The sequence below is a fragment of the Orycteropus afer genome, unplaced genomic scaffold (assembly GCF_000298275.1).
Source record: "Orycteropus afer afer isolate SDZICR_OR568_19922 unplaced genomic scaffold, OryAfe1.0 scaffold00015, whole genome shotgun sequence".
Classification (NCBI taxonomy): Eukaryota; Metazoa; Chordata; class Mammalia; order Tubulidentata; family Orycteropodidae; genus Orycteropus; species Orycteropus afer.
In genome coordinates this window covers 6921358-6940735 of record NW_006921602.1, presented here as the reverse complement: position 1 = coordinate 6940735, position 19378 = coordinate 6921358, and the positions used below count along the sequence as shown (strand labels likewise).

The 19378-nt window shown below is 39.4% G+C and overlaps 1 protein-coding gene across 1 annotated transcript; it reads left to right on the top strand.

Moving 5' to 3' along the window:
* Positions 1-580: 580 nt before the first annotated feature.
* Positions 581-14539, top strand: FEM1B (fem-1 homolog B). Its single transcript, XM_007957347.2, has 2 exons — positions 581-828; positions 12904-14539. The coding sequence occupies exons 1-2, from the start codon at positions 581-583 to the stop codon at positions 14537-14539; spliced, it is 1884 nt and encodes a 627-aa protein (XP_007955538.1).
* The last annotated feature ends 4839 nt before the right edge of the window (positions 14540-19378 follow it).

Below are 19378 nucleotides of genomic sequence, written 5' to 3'. Positions count from 1 at the left end.
CGTCTAGCATCGTGCCGGGCTACACAGGCGTGGATCCCTGAAGCCATCGACAGTGCCCAGCCCTTCTGAGTTGTGGTGGGCGAGCCCCCGCAGGTTTCCTGGAGCTGGAGAGAGCGGAGGCGGAGGAAGTCGTAGGCTGGCAGGCCGGCTTGGGTGAGACGCGCCCATCATTCGCCACCTGGGGTGCGTGCGGCCTTCTCGCCATTCCGCCGGCGACCCGTAGCTCGGACACGCGCCTGTCGCAGCCCTCGGGAAGGCCTGAGGCCCCGGGCGGCGGCCGCCATGGAGATCCCCTCGGCCCAGGGCGAGCGCCTGGGGCCTTGGGGGCGGCCCTGACCATCCCTTCTCCCTGTCCAGGCTGGGTCGCGGACGTGCCCCCGGCGGCACTCGGCCACCTCTTCGTCTCCGCCCTCCCCAGGCCGTGCTGCTTGCTGCCTGGGCTTGGCGGCGGCGACGGCGACGGCGCCCTGTTGAATGGGCTGTGAGGGCCCAGGGTTGAAGCTCTGGCGAACGCGGCCTCCGGGGGCGCAAGGCAGCAGCAGCGGTGGCGACCAAACGGGTGCTGGAGTTGGCGGCGGCCATGGAGGGCCTGGCTGGCTATGTATACAAGGCGGCCAGCGAGGGCAAGGTGCTGACTCTGGCCGCCTTGCTACTCAACCGGTCTGAAAGCGATATCCGCTATCTGCTTGGCTATGTCAGCCAGCAGGGAGGGCAACGCTCCACGCCCCTCATCATCGCAGCCCGCAATGGACACGCCAAGGTGGTGCGCTTGCTGTTAGAACATTACCGGGTGCAGACTCAGCAGACTGGGACGGTCCGCTTTGACGGGTAGGTACATCCCAACTCCAGCCTTCTCTGACGCGCGCGGCGCTCACTCTACGAGTCTTTCCCTTCCTCACCCCTTCTTGATGTAGGTACTCACGCTCCCCTTTTTGTGCTTCCTCTTGCCCCCAATAATGCCCCCGTCGTCTTTCAGGGCTAATGCACTATCCCGTGTTTTGCTGCCCACTCTCTTCGACCCCTTCTTACCCTTTTTCCTCTACGGCTAGATAACCACATCCTCTATCTTGATGTCTAATAGATACTTTTTCTCTACTAGATAGTCTATGAGCAAGCAGTATGGAGGAGGTGTCTGCCTTTCCAGGTTTTACCTTTATCAGTACTGGGGTTGTAACCAAGACCAATTAACATTGAAGACCTCTGATGAATTATTTGCCACCCAGTTCCCCCTCCCCCCTTCCAAGTGAGTGGTTTTTTACAGCCCAAAGCAGGTTACTGTTGCCTTAGTGTCAAAATAAGCCCCTAGAACCAGAAGGAGCTCCAGCCACTTAAGGAATTGTCACGCAGCCGTACATCCCAAGACATGATCCTAACTTCTGTATGGTTCAGAGTAGAGATGTTGGGTGCAAAAATGGCACTGGATCAGATGTGGGAGATGATACCATTGCTAAATTAATTACATCCTGTAACATTGTGGGGAAACTTATCATTTATTGTTATTGGAGGTGGAAGTTAAAAAATTCATATTACCATAGTTAAAATTTGGACCTTGGGTTTACTTGTACATAATTCTTGAGTATGGTAATGTTGAACACAAAATTGTCAGGCTTTACATTTTCTTCCATTCTATGTTGGAGGATTATGAAGTGTTTTACAGTTTACAACTTCATAACGATTTTACTTGATAGGTTTTATTTATTTTTGTTGACTTGTGCCAGTCCATAAACTATTCTAGCAGTTTCTTCTTTTGAAGTAGATGAGATCGAAGTGTAAATATGCATAGCTTTGGTTATTGAAAGCTATCTGGTTAAAACCTGATTGAAAAAGCATTTCATTTTTAAGATGATTAGGGACAATGTTGAATTTTGGTTGATTCTTTTTCAGATTCAAATAATAAAAGCTTTTTCTTCTGTGTTTTAGATGAGAGGAAAAATGTTTGAAAACGTTACATTTTAATGAAGCGATAGCCCACAGGTGGTGGCTTATCTCTGGCAATACTTCTATAGACACCTAAGGAAATAGTCTTTTTCATATATGTTTTTTTTTCCTCTTTTTTTTGTATGTTTTCATATATAGCAGATGTATAATGACAACTTGATTGATGTTTGCTTTCTCTTATTGGCTTGTATGTCCTTTCTGTGACTCCTTGCATTTCGATGGCCTGGCTTAGACCTGGAGCTCTGGTTGTGCAGTAGTTAAAGCATTGAGCTGCTAATCAAAAGGTCAGCAGTTTGAAGCCACCAGCCTCTCTCTGGGAGAAAGATGAAGCAGTCTGCTGCCATAAAGATTTACAGCCTTGGAAACTCTATGGGGCAGTTCTTCTCTGTCTTACAAGGTTTCTATGAGTGATGGCTGGGGGCTTGGTTTTGTGTGGCTTACAGCTAGAGGAGGGAGCTCTGGTAGCATAGTGCCTAAGGCACTTGACTGCTAACCAGGAGGCTGGCGGTTCAAACCTACCAGCCACTCCTCAGAAAGAAGATGGGGCAATCTACTTCCATAGTGATACTGCCTAGGAAACCCAAGGAGGGGTCACTATGAGTTGGGTCTGACTCCACGGCAAACAACAACAACAACAACAACAGCTAGAGGAGGTGTGAAGCCGAGTGGCCCCTGCATCTCTAGCACCATTCCAGCTATTATAGGCACATGCATCCCTTGAGATGTGAACTTCTGTGATAACAGCTGTTGGGAACACTGCTGCTAAGGAGCTTTTTGAAGCCTGTGTAGAAAAGGGAGATTTAGTGGGGAGGGAAAGTTTTCCGTGGGAAAGACCTTGCTTATTGCTCTCTTCCTTGGCCATCAAAGAGGAAGGTATTTAGAAGTGGCAATTGAAAGAACCTGAAATGATTAGAAATGTACCATTGAGCCTGTATAGTGGCTTACTCTGCCCAGTGAAATTAAGGGGAAGGGTAAACAAACATTTATTGAACATCTATTGGGTGCCAGGCTTTATGGTAGGGATCAGGTATGCGGAGATGAAAAACATGCCATGCTGTGGAGGAGGATGCAGTCTAGTAGGGGAGAGAAAAGAAGATGTAATTGAGTAATTGCAGATGCTATTTAGGGTTATCGAAATGTTTGGACTACTGAGGGAGCATTGGGGAGGAGGAAGCGCTCAGCTTTGGCCTGGGGTAATCAGGGAAGGGCTTCACCATTGAGATGGTATTTGAGCTGGGTCTTGAAAGATTATAGGAAGTGAAGAAATGGGGCAGCAACGTGGTGCAAGTGCAATGACTAGTGTGATTGTAGGAATGGATTCATGCTGGGGCAATTAAAGAGCTTGTGGGAGACTGGAAAGGTAAAAATACCAAGAGATTCCAACTGCAAACATTTCCATCATTTGTGATTTTGTCTGAGCCTTCTTGAATCTGTTTAGTTTATGGATTATTAAAATTGTGGATTTATGAGATGTTATATAGAGTAGTTTAGCATCTATTTTATTCAGTGCCTACCATGAGCCTAGACTGTACCATATTCTGTGAAAAATACAGAAGAAGTGCAAGGTTTCTGCTTTAGAGGAGCTTGTTAACTAATTAATAAAAGGGAAGAATTGAAGTTCATGACCACCTTTCTGCCCATTCACGTTACTCTGTGAGATTATTTGCAGTTTATCCCAGTCATTTTGGCATTTCAGTACCAGAAAAACAGATCCTTATTGCAAATGTGACGTGACTTTGCATTCATTCCAGGCATTGTGAAAATGTCAGCCTGAGTTGTTACAATATGAAGCTCACTCACGCTTAGGGACTGGCATTTGAAAGCCACAACCCTTTCCTTAGATTCCTTTTGTACTTGAGGTCGATGGCCAGGTGGGGGGATTTGTAGGTTGTCTGTGTAGTAAGTAGGTTAGTATTTCCCAATTTTTAGTTACTCACATACTATCTTTACATTTTTTTGCATAATTTACCACCTGTCCTGTTATTAGTATTTTAATTTATCTATCATCTTAGCTTCATTCTAAGTAGCAATATTTGTGTTATGGTTTGATGTGCTGTGTGTGCACATACATACCTGCACATGTGCATGAGAGAGAGACATTAAAATAAATATATATATATTTTAAAAAAGTCTGTATTCTGCCTAAAAACTTCTTTAATGCTTTAGGAAACTAAAATGGATTCTTTTTTTTTTTTAAATAAATTTTATTTATTTTGTTGTTGAGAATATACACAGCAAAACATAATGACAATTTCTACATATACCCTAAACTGGATTCTTAATAGAGCCTACAGGAGCTCTGGTAGCATAGTGGCTAAAGCACTTGACTGCTAACCAGAAGGCTGGCGGTTCAAACCCACCAGCCACTCCTCGGAAGGAAGGTTGGGCAATCCTACTTCCGTAGTGATACTGCCTCAGAAACCCAAGGAGGGGTCGCTATGAGTCGGGGCTGACTCGACGGCACATAACAACAACAACAGGAGGAAGGAACCACCACTCAGATTAAGCCCCACACTTACATCTGATTCCTTGTTCACATGTTTAGGAGCAACATTAGAGATTATTTTATTTATGGTTTAACAACCAAAATTGTTATGTATGACTGGACAAGAAAAGTCATGTGAATGAGAATGAAAGAAGAACAATTAGTTGGAGAATGGGAAGCTGTTCAGAATGTTGTAGAAATGGAATGTAACAAAGGGAAGGTATCATGTCACCATGGAATACTGTGCCAGTCTGAGTTCTAAGGACGTGACTGCTCTGTGCAAGTTTGTAGGGAACTCCTGTCCTAGACGAGGTTTGCTGACATGAATGGGGAGGATGGAATCTCCAAGAATTCTGAGCCTTTTTGTTGAGTGTTCTTAGCTTTAAAATCAGTGCTGATACTAATACCTGTAATAAATGTCCAATTAGGGGGAAGGCAGGAGGAGCACACCATCGTTTGCGCTCTCAGCAACTTTATTTTGAAAGTCATTAGCAGTATATATTTTAAGGAACTACATGCAGTTGATCAAGGAGCTCTGGTAGTGTAGTGCCTAAAGCACTTGACTGCTGACCAGAAGGCTGGTGGTTCAAACCCACTAGCCACTCCTCGGAAGGAAGAGGGGGCAATCTACCTCCGTAGTGATACTGCCTCGGAAACCCAAGGAGGGGTCACTATGAGTTAGGTCTGACTCGATGGCAAATAACAACAACAACAACAACAACAATAGTTGATCAAATAAATCATTTTAAGGATTTGGTTAAATTACTAAACTGCTGATCTTTTATTTACCTTTAATGGATTTTTATTTCCATTTAAAATGCTTGAACCAAGCTTTTCTACTGAAAATTGAACCAAGAAGTAGATTAGATTAGTTTTGTGATCAGCAGTGTTATCTTTATCATGAAATGTTTCAATCGTCTGATGCATACTTACTGTTGGAAAAGGTGAATATTGTATTGTAGTCTTTTGATTTTAACATGAAATACATAATAGGGTTTGTACTGTAATTTTGGACTGAGTCTAGAAATATTATTTTACAGTGTGGGAACTAGGCAAATGTTGCATTAATTTTATTACAATTTATTTTCTGTTAAGCACTTTGGTATATTTTTATTTATTTTTTTTAATAGTCTACTTATGCTATATATTGTTGTTGTTGTTATTATGTGCTGTTGAGTTGGCTCTGACTCATAGCGACCCCTCCTTGAGTTTCTGAGGCGGTATCACTACAGAAGTAGATTGCCCAACCTTCCTTCCGAGGAGTGGCTGGTGGGTTTGAACTGCTAGCCTTCTGGTTACCAGTCAAGTGCCTTAGGCACTACGCTACCAGAGCTCCTATGCCATATATTGTTGTTGTTGTTGTTATGTGCCGTCGAGTCAGCCCTGACTCATAGCGACCCCTCCTTGGGTTTCCGAGGCAGTATTGCTATTTTGTTTTGAGGCAATATACTCTCGTATTAGCTAAATTTTATAGAACAAGGAATGTCCAAGATGTTTGGATTATGATTCCCTTTAATATGTTTAATACTTTGATTTAGATGTAGAAATTCTAAATTCACCAAGGCTAATGAGCTCTGGTAGCATAGTGCTTAAGGCACTTGACTGCTAACCAGAAGACTGGCGGTTCAAACCCACCAGCCACTCCTCGGAAGGAAGATGGGGCAATCTACTTCTGTAGTGATACTGCCTTGGAAACCCAAGGAGGGGTTGCTATGAGTCGAGTCTGACTTGATGGCACATAACAACAACAATGTTTCTTAAGGATTAGTCGTTTATAAAACATTCTGCTACACATTTGAAAAATATATTTATTTTTTTGTTGAGAATATATACAGCAAGACATATACCAATCCAACCATTTCTACATGTACCATTTAGTCACAGTGATTACATTCTTTGAGTTGTGCAACCATTCTCATCCTCCTTTTCAGAGTTGTTCCTCCTCCATTAACAAACTCACTGGCCCCTAAGTTTCCTATCCTTTCAAGTTCCTGTTGTCAATTTGATCCCATGTATATTGTTCTTAAAAGTGCATATGTTCAAGGCAGATCTTTTTTTACTAGTTAAGCTAAACTCTGGTTTTAAGAAGACTTTAAGATATATTTTTGGTTTAAGGTTTAAAGATTGTCTCAGGGCAATAGTTTCTGGGGTTCATCCAACCAATTTAAAATTCTGTTCTGCATTTTTCCCCTTTTGATCAGAATTCTTCTATAGAATCTTTGATCAAAATGTTTAGTAATGGTAGCCTGGCACCATCGAGTTCTTCTGCCCTCATGGTAAAGGAAGCACTTGTTCATAGAGGCAGTTACCAACACATTCCATACCCTCCTTTAATTCCTGATGCTCCTTCCTCTGTTGCTCCAGGTGAATAGAAACCAATTGTTGTGCCTTAAATGGCTACTTACAAGCTTCTAAGACCCCAGATACTGCACAGTGAACTAGGAGATAGAAGCAGGAACATGTTATTAGCCCAGTTAACTGGGATGTCCCATGAAACCATGACCCTAAACTTCCAAACCAAGAAACCAAATTCCATGAGGTATTTGGTTGTACATAAGCAGCTTCAGCAGCTACTTTTTTTTTTTGTCTTGTCTTTGCCATCCTAGTGGTAATGAAATTATATTTCATTGTGATTTGTATCTCTTTGATGGCAAATGACACAGAGCACCTTTTCCTGTGTTTGGTGGCTGTTTTAATGTTCTCTTTGGTGAAATATCTGTTCAAGTCTGTTCAAATGTCTTTTGCATATTTTATGATTGGATCCTATGTTTGTTGTCAAAGTTTTATATATGTTTTGGTTATTAGATTCTTATTGGATATATGATTTCTGAATATATTCTCCCAGTCAGTAGCTTGTCTTTTCATTTTTTTTTTTGGTAAAGTCCTTCAATGAATAAAAGTTTCTAATTTTTATGAGGTCCCATTTAGTTATTTTGTCCTTTGCTATTTGTCCTTTTGTTAGTTTATAAACCATTGGTAAAAGCTAGGCCTGACAGCATTGCCCCTGCTTTGTCTTCTAAAAATGTATGGTTTAGTTTGCATATTTAGTTTCTTAATCCATTTTGAATTTGTTTTTGTGTATGGTGTTGAGGCATGGATCTTGTTTCATTCTCCATGTGGAAATCCAGTTTTCCCAGCACTATTTATTGAAGAGACTCTTCTTTCCCCGTTGAATTAACTTAAGCGCCCTTGTCAAAAATCAGTTGACCATAGATGTGTGGATTTATTTCTGGACACTCAGTTCTTTTCTTTTGGTCTGTGGTGGTTAAGGTTGTGTGTCAATTTGTCTATGGTCTGATTTTGAGTGGCTTGGCAGCTGGATGTAGTTATTCCCCATGATGAGATTGAACATAGTATAAGCACCTCCATGGTGGAATCTGCTGGGAGTAGTTAATCATTTTAAGAGCAATTACCTTTAGGGTGTGACCTGCGTCCAGTATGTATGTACGGAACGCATTGCCATTGAGTCGGATCTGACTCATAGCGACCCCTCCTTGGGTTTCTGAGGCGGATCACTATGGAAGTAGATTGCCCAACCTTCCTTCTGAGGAGTGGCTGGTGGTTTAAACTGCCAGTCTTCTGGTTAGCAGTCAAATGTCTTAGGCACTATGCCACCAGAGGATCCTGCATTTGGCTCAACATCATCTCCAGTCTGAACTTGTGTCAGTGGCCTGCCATGTTGCCTGCCAATCTTGGACTGTTGCCTTCACAGCTTGTGAGCCAACAATCTGCAGCAGCTGCGTGAGTCAGAAGCTTCCAGCTTGCTCCAGTGGGCCTGGGAGGCAGAGCTGAAGACCATGGTTGAGGAGCTTCCACCCAGGCCCTAGAGCCAGTGCTGTGAACTTGGACTCCTAACCTAGTTTTTCCCTAGAGCCAACACTCTAAATTTGGATTTCTGGCCTCCTAAAGAATAAGGGAATAAATTTCTGTTTTTTGAAGTCATCCATTTGTGAAATTGCTGTTATAGTAGTACTAGAGAACTAAGACATGGTTTAATATGTATTATTATAACATTACCAGGCTGTCTTGATTGCTATAATTGCATAGTATGTTTAAAATTCAGAAAGTGTGAGTCCTTCTATTTTATTCTTCTCTTTCAGCATTGCTTTAGCTAGTTGACATCTCTTGCCATTCAATACAAAGTTGAGAATTGGTTTTTCTATTTCTATACAGAAAGCTGTTGGAATTTTGATTGGGATTGCATTGAATCTATAGATTGCTATAGATTGCTTTGGGTAATATTGACATTTTAAGTATATTAATTCTTCTAAATCTTCTTAAATCTCTTTCAGCAGTGTTTTATAGTTTTAATTTTATGAGTCCTTCACGTCCCTGATTAGATATTGTGGTAGTTAAGGTTGTGTATCAAGTTGGCTGGGCCTGGTTGAGTGGCTGGGCAGCTGGTGGTAGTTATTTCCTATGATGAGACTGGCAGTCAGCTCCATGGTAAGATCTACCACAAGCAGCCGAGTAGCTGCTTTAGGGATGTGGTCTGCTTCCCATATATAAGAAACAGCTTTGGGAATGGTCTCTAGCTTATGGCACGCTTGAACCCTGCATGTAGCTGAGTCATTGGTCAGCAGCCTGCCATACTCTCCTGGTCTTGGGACTTTTAATCTATTTGACTTAATGGCCTGCTGTGTGGTTTGGTAACATCAGGACTGTGCCTTGTTACTTGTTGAACCTGGATTTGTCAGCCTCAGCAGCCAGCAGCTGAGTGAAGAAAAAGCCTCTAGCTTCAGTAGGCCAGGAGCAGGAGGCAGAGCTGAAACCCAAGGTTGAGGGCCTTTCACCCAGACCCTAGAGCTTGGCACGTGAACTTGGACTTAAATCCTCCAAAAGTGTAAGAGAATAAACTCTTGTTTGATAAAGCCATCCCATTTGTGGTATATTCCTGTCAGAGTGGCACTTGGTAACCAAAACAGATAGATTCCTCAGTATTTTGCCTTTAGATACTATTGTAAAAGAAATTGTTTCCCTAAATTTCCCACTGCTTGTGTCATAGTGGTCTGTGCGTTGAGCTGCTACCAGAAGGGCAGCAGTTTCAACCTACCAGCTGCTCTTTGGGAGAGAGAGATGAGGCAGTGTACTTCTGTAAAGATCTACAGCCTTGGAAACCCTATGGGGCAGTTCTACTCTGTCCTATAGGGTTGCTGTGAGTCAGAATCAAGTCAGTGGCAGTTGGTTTTTGGTGTATAGAAATCCATCTGATTTTTCTTGTTGACCTTGTACCCTGCAACTTTGCTAAATTCCTCTGTTAGCTCTAGAAGTTTTCTTGTAGATCTTTGGGATTTTCTGTGTAGGATATCATCTGTGAATATAGATAATTTTACTTCTTTTCCAATCTGGATACCTTTTGTTTCTTTTTCTTGTTTTATTGCTCTGGCTTGAGTTCGAATACAGTATTGAATAGAATGGGTGAGATCAGGCACCCTTGTTTTTCAATACATTTTTTCATAAAATATTTTTTAAAATTTTAATTGCCTCAATAAAAACGTTGGGTCTGACTCGAGGGCACATAACAACAACAACAACAACAATAAAAATAGGCAATTGAAACTTTCTTGAAGCTCCCATCACATTGCTGTATAGCTGAAGGAAAAAATGGAAATTATTAGACTCTAATTAAACTGACCAATTTATTTCCATTTTAAAAACTAAGTGAAGCATATGTTTGCAGTTTAACTTTTACATTATAAATATAAAAGTTTGAGGTCATAAAAATCCTTTACTTGCTTTACATTTCATATTTTTTTCATCTCTAAAGTGGGGCTAATACTTGTCGTGTAGGGTAATTGTGAGAGTTATATGACATTTATTGTCTTAAGTTTTAGATACTTTAGGTTCATGTTACTGACATGACAATTTTACATTTTTGAAAAAACAGTACAAGAAACAATGGTAACTAATTATGTGAATGTAACTGTATTGTGTATTATTTTCTTGATACATGAATATACAGTTACAGAAAATGCTTTTTAAAATGAAACAAGTGTTTGAACAATGATATACTGTTTCCTTGTATTTGATACATTTTAGGGTTTTCAGAGTACTATTTGTATTCTCATGTAAACCTTTTAGTTATAGATCTGTAAAAGGAGCATAATAGTAGTACCTACCTCATAAGGTGGGAGCGCTTGTGCTAAGGTGCCTAAGGCACTTGACTGCTAACCTAAGGCACTTGACTGCTAACCAGAAGGCTGGTGGGTTTGAACCTCCTCGGAAGGAAGATGGAGCAATGTACTTTTGTAGTGATACTGCCTCGGAAACCCAAGGAGGGGTTGCTATGAGTCGGGTCTGACTCCACGGCACATAACACCACCACCACCTCATAAGGTATTACTTGTCTGTCAGTTTGTTGTACTGTCGTGCCTTCCCTGTTGCTGCGAGGCTGGAGGCCATGCCACTGGTATTTCAAATACCAGCAGGGTCATTCATGGTGGACAGGTTTCCAGTGGAGCTTTCAGACTAAGATGGGCCATCTACTTCTCAAAGTTAGCCATTGAAAACCTTATGAATAGCAGTTAAACACTGTCTGATATATTACTGGAAAACTTTATGAATAGCCCTGAAACATGATCCAGTATAGTGTCCTTTATGTCCCCCTTTCCACTTGTACCCTCTTTTCCAGTTCCCCCTTTTTCTACTCCCAGAGGTAATTATTTTTTTGACTTATATCACCCTAGATTAGTTTTGCCTATAATTGAACTTACTGAAAATTGAATCATACAATATACTCTTGTATCTCGCTTTTTTTGTTTAACACAATGTCTATGAGATTCATCCATGTAGTTGAAAGTATTAATAGTTCTTTTTTTTTTAAATTATTGCTGTGTAGTATTCCATTGTATGAATGTACTGCAGTTATCTATTCTGTTGATGCATATTTTGGTTGTTTCCAGTGTTTGACTAATATGACCAAAGCTGCTACGAATGGTCTTGTGGTGGGCATTTGTATCATTTCTCTTGGGTAATTGAAATTGCTGGGTTGTAGGGTTGTTGTTGACGTTAGTTGCCTTCAGATCTTTTCTAACTCATTGTAATCCCGTGTGTGCACAGTAGAACTGCTCCACAGGGTTTTCAAGGATGTGACATTTTGGAAGCAGATTACCAGGCCTGTCTTCTGAGGCACCTGTGGGTGTGCTCGAACAGCAACCTTTTGGTTGGTAGCCGAGTGCCTAATGGTTTCTGCCACCTAAGGACTCTGTAGGTACATGTGTAACTTTAGTATATGTTGTCAAAGTGGTTAAATCAAATTATATACCTACCAGCACTTGCCACCTGCAGTGAGTTTCTGTTGCTTCACATCCTCAGCAACACTTAGTCTTGTTAATTTTAGCTATTTTGATAGGTATATATTGGTAACTCTTGGTTTTAATTTGCATTTTCCTGGTGAGATCTATGTTGAGCATCTATTTCATATGTTTATTGGCATTTGGATATATTTTGTGATGTATCATTCAAGCCTTTCACTCATTTTTTAAATTGGGTTGTTTGCTTTTTTTCTTATTGATTTGTCAAATATATATATTGCAAATGTCTTTGATGAATGCTGTCTTTATGTGTCCTTGAGTTGATTTTGATTCATAATTTCAACACATGACAGAGTAGAACTGTCCCAGAGAGTTTTCTTGACCTTGAACTTTATGGAGGCAGATCAGTCACCAAGTCTTTTCTCCTGAAGAGCTGCTGAGTGGGTTTGAATCACCATCCTTTTGTTTACTAATAAGTGGACACATATGGCTATTAAAATCCCCTCTGTGTTCCTTTTTATTCATTTCCTGACAAGGTAACAGTATCCTGACTTCTAACATTACAGATAGGCATATGAATGCAATAATATAATATATACTATTTTTGTTTGACTTCTTTTGCTCAGCATTATATTTATGTGAGCCCCATCCATCTTGTATGGAGCAGTAATTATTTCATTCTTGTTGTAGTAGAGTAAGTATAATTTTTAATTAGCTTAGATAATCTTACAGAAAAATGATCTGCTTAAAATTGTTCTTCCTAAGACAGTTTCTAACACAATATAAGGATTGGGGTAGCTGTAATACTGATGTGTTGGGAGAAACTGTGGCCCATGGGAGCTGTTGGGAAGGATGAGCATGCTGTGCTCTTGAGAGGCAGTGCATCAGCTTGTTGGTAAAAAATTTATAAACTTCCATGCATCTCCTCTGTGTTTTCTAAAATTTATATAATTTTGCTAGTAGAAAGTTGGCGATTCTTTAGAGTTTTTCTTAGGTTTATATGCTTTAGCAGTAACAGTAGTTGTTAACATTTATTGAGCTCATACTAGGTACAAGGTACTATAAAGTGCTTTACTTAAATTCCCTGATTTTATTCTCACTAAAACTGATGTTTTATGACTATTTTGGAGAGAGAGGTCTTAGTCAGTCAGTGCAAATGAATACATCCTTTAGTTTATGTTAGTGTGTGTGGCCTGTCGTTTTTAACTGTGTGCTCTTTTCGTGTAGGTATGTCATTGATGGTGCCACTGCTCTTTGGTGTGCAGCAGGAGCAGGACATTTTGAAGTTGTTAAGCTTCTAGTCAGTCATGGAGCCAACGTGAACCATACCACAGTAACTAACTCAACCCCCCTGCGGGCAGCATGCTTTGATGGCAGACTGGACATCGTTAAGTACTTGGTTGAAAATAATGCCAACATCAGCATTGCCAACAAGTATGACAACACCTGCCTAATGATTGCAGCATATAAGGGACACACTGACGTGGTCCGATACCTTTTAGAACAACGTGCAGACCCCAATGCTAAAGCACATTGTGGAGCCACAGCATTGCACTTTGCAGCTGAAGCTGGGCACATAGATATTGTGAAAGAGCTGATAAAATGGCGTGCTGCTATAGTTGTGAACGGCCATGGGATGACACCATTAAAAGTAGCTGCCGAAAGCTGTAAAGCTGACGTTGTAGAACTGTTACTCTCTCATGCTGATTGTGACCGAAGAAGTCGGATTGAAGCTTTGGAACTTTTGGGTGCCTCTTTTGCAAATGACCGTGAGAACTATGACATCATGAAGACATATCACTATTTATATTTAGCCATGTTGGAGAGGTTTCAAGATGGTGACAATGTTCTTGAAAAAGAGGTTCTACCACCAATCCATGCTTATGGAAATAGAACTGAATGTAGAAATCCTCAGGAACTGGAATCCATTCGGCAAGACAGAGATGCTCTTCATATGGAAGGCCTTATAGTTCGGGAGCGGATTTTAGGTGCTGACAATATTGATGTTTCCCATCCCATCATCTATAGGGGGGCTGTTTATGCAGATAATATGGAATTTGAACAGTGTATCAAGTTGTGGCTTCACGCTCTGCACCTCAGGCAGAAAGGTAACAGAAACACCCACAAGGATCTTCTTCGATTTGCTCAAGTTTTTTCACAGATGATACATTTGAATGAAACAGTGAAGGCCCCAGACATAGAATGTGTTTTGAGATGCAGTGTTTTAGAAATAGAACAAAGTATGAACAGAGTAAAAAATATTTCAGATGCTGATGTCCACAATGCTATGGACAATTATGAATGTAATCTCTATACCTTTCTGTATTTAGTATGCATCTCCACCAAAACACAGTGCAGTGAAGAAGATCAGTGCAAAATTAATAAGCAGATCTACAACCTGATTCACCTGGATCCCAGAACTCGGGAGGGGTTCACTTTACTGCATCTAGCTGTCAACTCAAATACCCCAGTTGATGATTTCCACACTAATGATGTCTGCAGTTTTCCTAATGCTCTAGTCACAAAACTCCTGCTGGACTGTGGTGCTGAAGTCAATGCTGTGGACAATGAGGGAAACAGTGCCCTTCATATCATTGTTCAGTACAACAGGCCCATCAGTGATTTTTTGACCTTGCACTCCATCATTATTAGCCTGGTTGAAGCTGGCGCTCACACTGACATGACAAATAAACAGAATAAGACTCCACTAGACAAAAGTACAACTGGAGTATCAGAAATACTACTTAAAACTCAAATGAAGATGAGTCTCAAGTGCCTGGCTGCCCGAGCAGTTCGGGCTAATGACATTAACTATCAAGACCAGATCCCCAGAACTCTGGAAGAGTTTGTTGGATTTCATTAAGTGACTGGATATGTAAAATTGTTTAATGTGGTGCTAAAAAGTAAAGGATTTTAATCACAGACAGTAGAATTATGTGTTCATAAATTCTGCTTTTCTTTTCACCACCCTTCCTTCTAACTCATCCTCCCTTTATTCTATATTTGGTCTTCTTGCTTCTTTTGGTAATTGATTTCAAATACAGTCTAAGCCAAACCACGTTGTGTAGGTGTAACTGTAACTTAAAGGTGTTTGGATTTTGGTCACTTAGCTATTTGTTTTTCTTCTTCTTCTTTTTTTTTTTTTTAAAGAAATGAATATAAAGTATTTTGTTTATGTAACAAGGGATACTTATGATTTGAGGTTGATAATGTTTTAAACAGCTGCCTAAAAAATTATTTCTGTTAAAAGCCTATGTCAGCATGTTATCCATGCAGTAGTCTAAACGATTTAATGAAGAAAAAGTTCTAAAAGGAACATTAAAAGTAATGGGATACCCACGTGTTCTGCACATGCCAAACTGCTGTAGATAGTTTTCATGCTTCCATTATTTCTATGAAATGAAACACATTATAATATCAGGAGGATTTAAAACAATAGAGCTGCAGATCACTTGGGAAAAAAATGTGCTAATTTAGTAATCGTCACTGATTTATAATGTTAAGTAAATCTATTAGAATTATTGTATTATGCTGGGTGACATATTCAAAGTAGTAATCATCTTAAACCAATTTTTTTTCAAAGAAAAAATTCAAGAATTTTTGTCTTTGGACTTAAATTCTAAAATTCTTTTAAATTTCTGTTTTAATGTAATTTATCTAAATTGCAGCAATCTGCGTTGACTCTCAGCTCCCAGACATAAAAACTATGAATGTACAATATAATCCCAGTATATACATTGGATCTTTGTCCCCTCTTTCTTTCCCTTATCCTCCTGTGTGGCATCTTTGAAAATTTGGAAACTACTCTTCCAGAGGCCATTCTTAGTGCCTCCCTAAGTGCAGTTCTACTCTGACACACATGGGTTACCATGAGTCAGAATGGGCTCCATGGCCACTGGTTTGTTTAATAAGGTGTTTATGATGAATAAAAGGGAAACTGGATATATATATTTTTTTTCATATATATTTTTTTTTTTTTTACTTAGTCCATGACAAGAAGTAGAAGGATCATTAGTGTGGGATAGGAAAGCAAATGTTTTTGATGATTAAAGTCAGTCATAAAGCCATTTTGAAAGATGTTTCTGTCTGAGAGTGGTACATTTTAACCACAAATTGTTAACTTAATCTGGCAAGGCTGTACAGAGGCCTTATGATCTTTTGTTTTAATTATAACATTTTAACTGTCAGACTGAGTATTCTGTGATTATTTTTTAAGCATTACAGAAATCCAAGGAAAGGGTACAAACTTATTTCTATTGATGTTAATTATGATGAAAAAGGTAAAATTAGCTTGTATCTGTATTTTTCTCCCTAGTGCCAAATGAATGCCTTAGCTTCTCATAGTGCATGGTACTGTAAGTGAAGACCTGCAGCTTTTTTCCTTTAATGATTTTGTAACATCAGATATAAACTAAAAACAAAAACAACTATAAGGTTTCAATTAACATTTTATGTATGAACATTACTTTGTGGAAATATAAGAGAAAAGGTTGCAGTTGGATCAGTATAACACAATGACCAAGCCAAAATCAGCACCTAGGGCCTTAAATAAAATAGAGACACCCTGCAAAGGGACATCCTTTGAAGGGTGGGAGGGGATGATAGGGGAGGGCTTTAAACCCCTCTTTGCCCCAAGAATGCAAGATATTTTTACTGTAGTTATTTCTTGTGTGTCTTCCTGCTTGAGTTAGGAATGTTCTGATGATAAATTCTGCCATGGCAATAGATTCCTGTTTTCCTAACCTGAGATTTCACAAGGAAAGTTTTTAGAATGAATTAAAGGGGAGGTTTTGAACGAGCCCCAATTTGAAATGACCGGCCTTGATCCTCCAGGGATGAATTAAGGAAATACTGTATCTTGCTCTTGGTAACTCTCCTGGCCTGAAAGAAAAATGTACTTCCTCAAGGTGAGTGAATCATACCTTTTCCATGGCTCAGATTGGACCTTTTATTTATTTTTTTACTTCAAGTCCTACTTATTTGACAGTTTGAGGATAAGTTCAACTGAGGGAGTCATTTGGTGCCCATTATTAATGTATATGATTTTTAAACACCAAAACTGAAAATATCAGGTAATGTTGCATGTTTCAAAAACAAATTTCATCCCTTTTGCTACCCAGGATGAGCACTGTTTTAGATATTATTTATTTATAAAATGAGGGTAATGATTATATGTGCATATTCAGCCATCAACATTTAATGACAGTCAAATGATTCTGAGAAGGGAGGACTGAAGGCTGGAGAAATGAAAGCTGTGCTGCTTGAAATGCTGACAAAAGTTGGAGAAAGAATTTAAAGACAGTAGAATATAAACTATGAACTGTGCTAATGGTAACTGATAATTTTTTTTACTATAATACAGTAAGCAGTACATCATGTACTGTATTGCTAAGGATGTCTTGTAAAATAAATCCAAATATGTATTGTGAAACATCTGTATAAAACCATTCTTGAAACAAGTGATCTACATGCCTGTTTTTTACAATTTTTTTTGAGTAGAATTACTTTAAAATATGTTTAGTCAAATCCTTCCCAAACTTGTGTTTGTTTGTTTGTTTTCTAAAGGGAAATAAATAGGTAAGAAAGGTGGTAGGTCTGTATCTCTGCTCTCTTTTTTAGCCACTTTTTGTCATTTTATATTTATTATTGGTAGAATTATGCCTTGGATTGTAACACTTGATAGCATTTCAAATTAATCAAAATGTCTTTGTCGTGTCAGTAATTGTCATAGAAGTTTAGGCGAACTAGAGGCTCACATGCAAACCGTGCGAAACTGAGGGGGTTTTGTCCATTTAATAGAGCTGGTAAAACTGAACTCTTGAATTTAGGTACCTGTTTAACTCAAGGAATGGGCAGCAAATCCATCCCCTCAATTGGTAAAGGAGGGGGGCATTTTCCACACAAGAACTCTGCCACTGTCAACAGAGTTTTCTTCACTCTCCCCTGAATTGGTCTGCTAGGTCACAGTCCAGCTGCCTCAAGGTTCCTTGCTATGGCACTTTAAACAAGCAACCACAAAGCAGACCATCTGCAAGCGTTGGTCTTGCTTGATTCTGGGATGGGTTTTATTTAATGTACTAATAGCTGATTAATAACTGGTAATTGTGAGAAAGTATGATAGCACTGTTTGAATAAAATGTGATTTGAGTGCAGCAGTTCCTGAAGTACAAACTCAGTATTTATAGGCAAGTGTCTTTGAAAATCAAGATCCTAAGGGAACAACACCCTGTCACCAGTTTCCACTATAGTTGAGGCAGCTACCTTATGAAAATGAGCACTTGGGATTATTCAGGCAGATGCATTTCTCTTTGGAAGGGGGTGTGGTAAGGCACGAGTTGCTGGTTTAGAAGCAGCAGTGGTTGGCTAGTGAGTGGATGGAGAAAAGTATAAAAGACTTCTTTTTTGGTGGTTTCCTTAAACGTTCCTTTTCAGGCTAGTGATGTATCAATGTACAGAAGTCTATTCTGTTTTCCTCAGCCAAGACACTGACTATACTATAACATTAAAATAAGTGGAAAAAAAAAAAAAACATTTTATCTTTTGCTCTATGAAAAATTATTAGTCCATAAGATTTTAAGCTGTGTGCTCATTCCTACTCTAAAAACACACAGCTCTACTTTGGATACCCTCTTTTGGAAGGAGAAAGCGCTTAGTAATGTTTGATACATTGTAAGACTTTTTCATACATTTTGGCAGCCTTTCCTAGATCTTCAGATGGGATGGTTGGTACAGCATCCACTCCCTCAAATATGGGATCTGAAATAAATACTCTATTGATCATGGTTATATATGAATTTTAAAACTAAGGTAAAAGTGGTCTCTAGTCCTAGACTGTAGTGTAAACATTTGTGTTAATGTGTAGGGAAAGGGACTGTGTGACTTGATGGCTGTGGGTAGTATGTCTTGATGTGTGTGCAAGGGTGAGCACTGCTAAATTATTAACAGCTTTTTATTTAGGGGGAATCACGTGATGAATGGTCTAATCAGAAAAATGAAGGAGAGAAGATGCAAGCTTGCCAAGTTATGAAATGAACAAGGTCTTGTATCTGTTTTTATCAGGTGTTGTAAAATTTGTGCATGGCTTTTTGTTGTTGCTTTGTAATTGGTAGAAGAGAAAAGATAGGGGAAAAACTTGAGCTTTCCTGTCCCATCTTTTCAGAGGTACACAGCTGGGGAGTAAAATCTGACTGGCCTAACCTGTCCTTTATAATAATCACCTCCATCCTGCAGTCCTCCACGTGGAGGACTACATTGTTATATTCTAGTAATTTGCTGTGATTTATAACGAACCAGTGATGTCATTCTGTTGTGCACTTTTGTCAACCATTTACATAACTTTAATAAACATAGTAAACTTGCTGATTGCACCAGAGGTCTATTAGTGATTTATATATTGCATGGCATTTTCTATTTGAGTTTGACATGTAGAATCATTTTTAATTTCATGGCAATTGATAGTCTAATGGCTCAGCTAATTTGAAACTAACAATCTTGCTGTGTAAAAGGAAAAAATGGTATTTGTGTTCAGTAAATGTTTGAAAAAAACTGCCTTGAAGTTTGTGTCTTTATTATTCAGTATGCCTTTAGTTGAGATGATCTTTTGTTGATGTCCTTTAAAAAAAAAAAAAAAAAAAGTTGTCAAAGTGATATATGTTCTTGGGAAAAAATTCAGATAGCAAAGACAAATTCAAATAGTATAAAT

Bases quoted from the DNA above. Each gene is read 5' to 3' on its own strand.
- FEM1B (XM_007957347.2), top strand. From the start codon at position 581: ATGGAGGGCCTGGCTGGCTATGTATACAAGGCGGCCAGCGAGGGCAAG. The intron at 829-12,903 runs GTAGGTACATCC...CTTTTCGTGTAG, and splicing joins GGGACGGTCCGCTTTGACGG to GTATGTCATTGATGGTGCCA.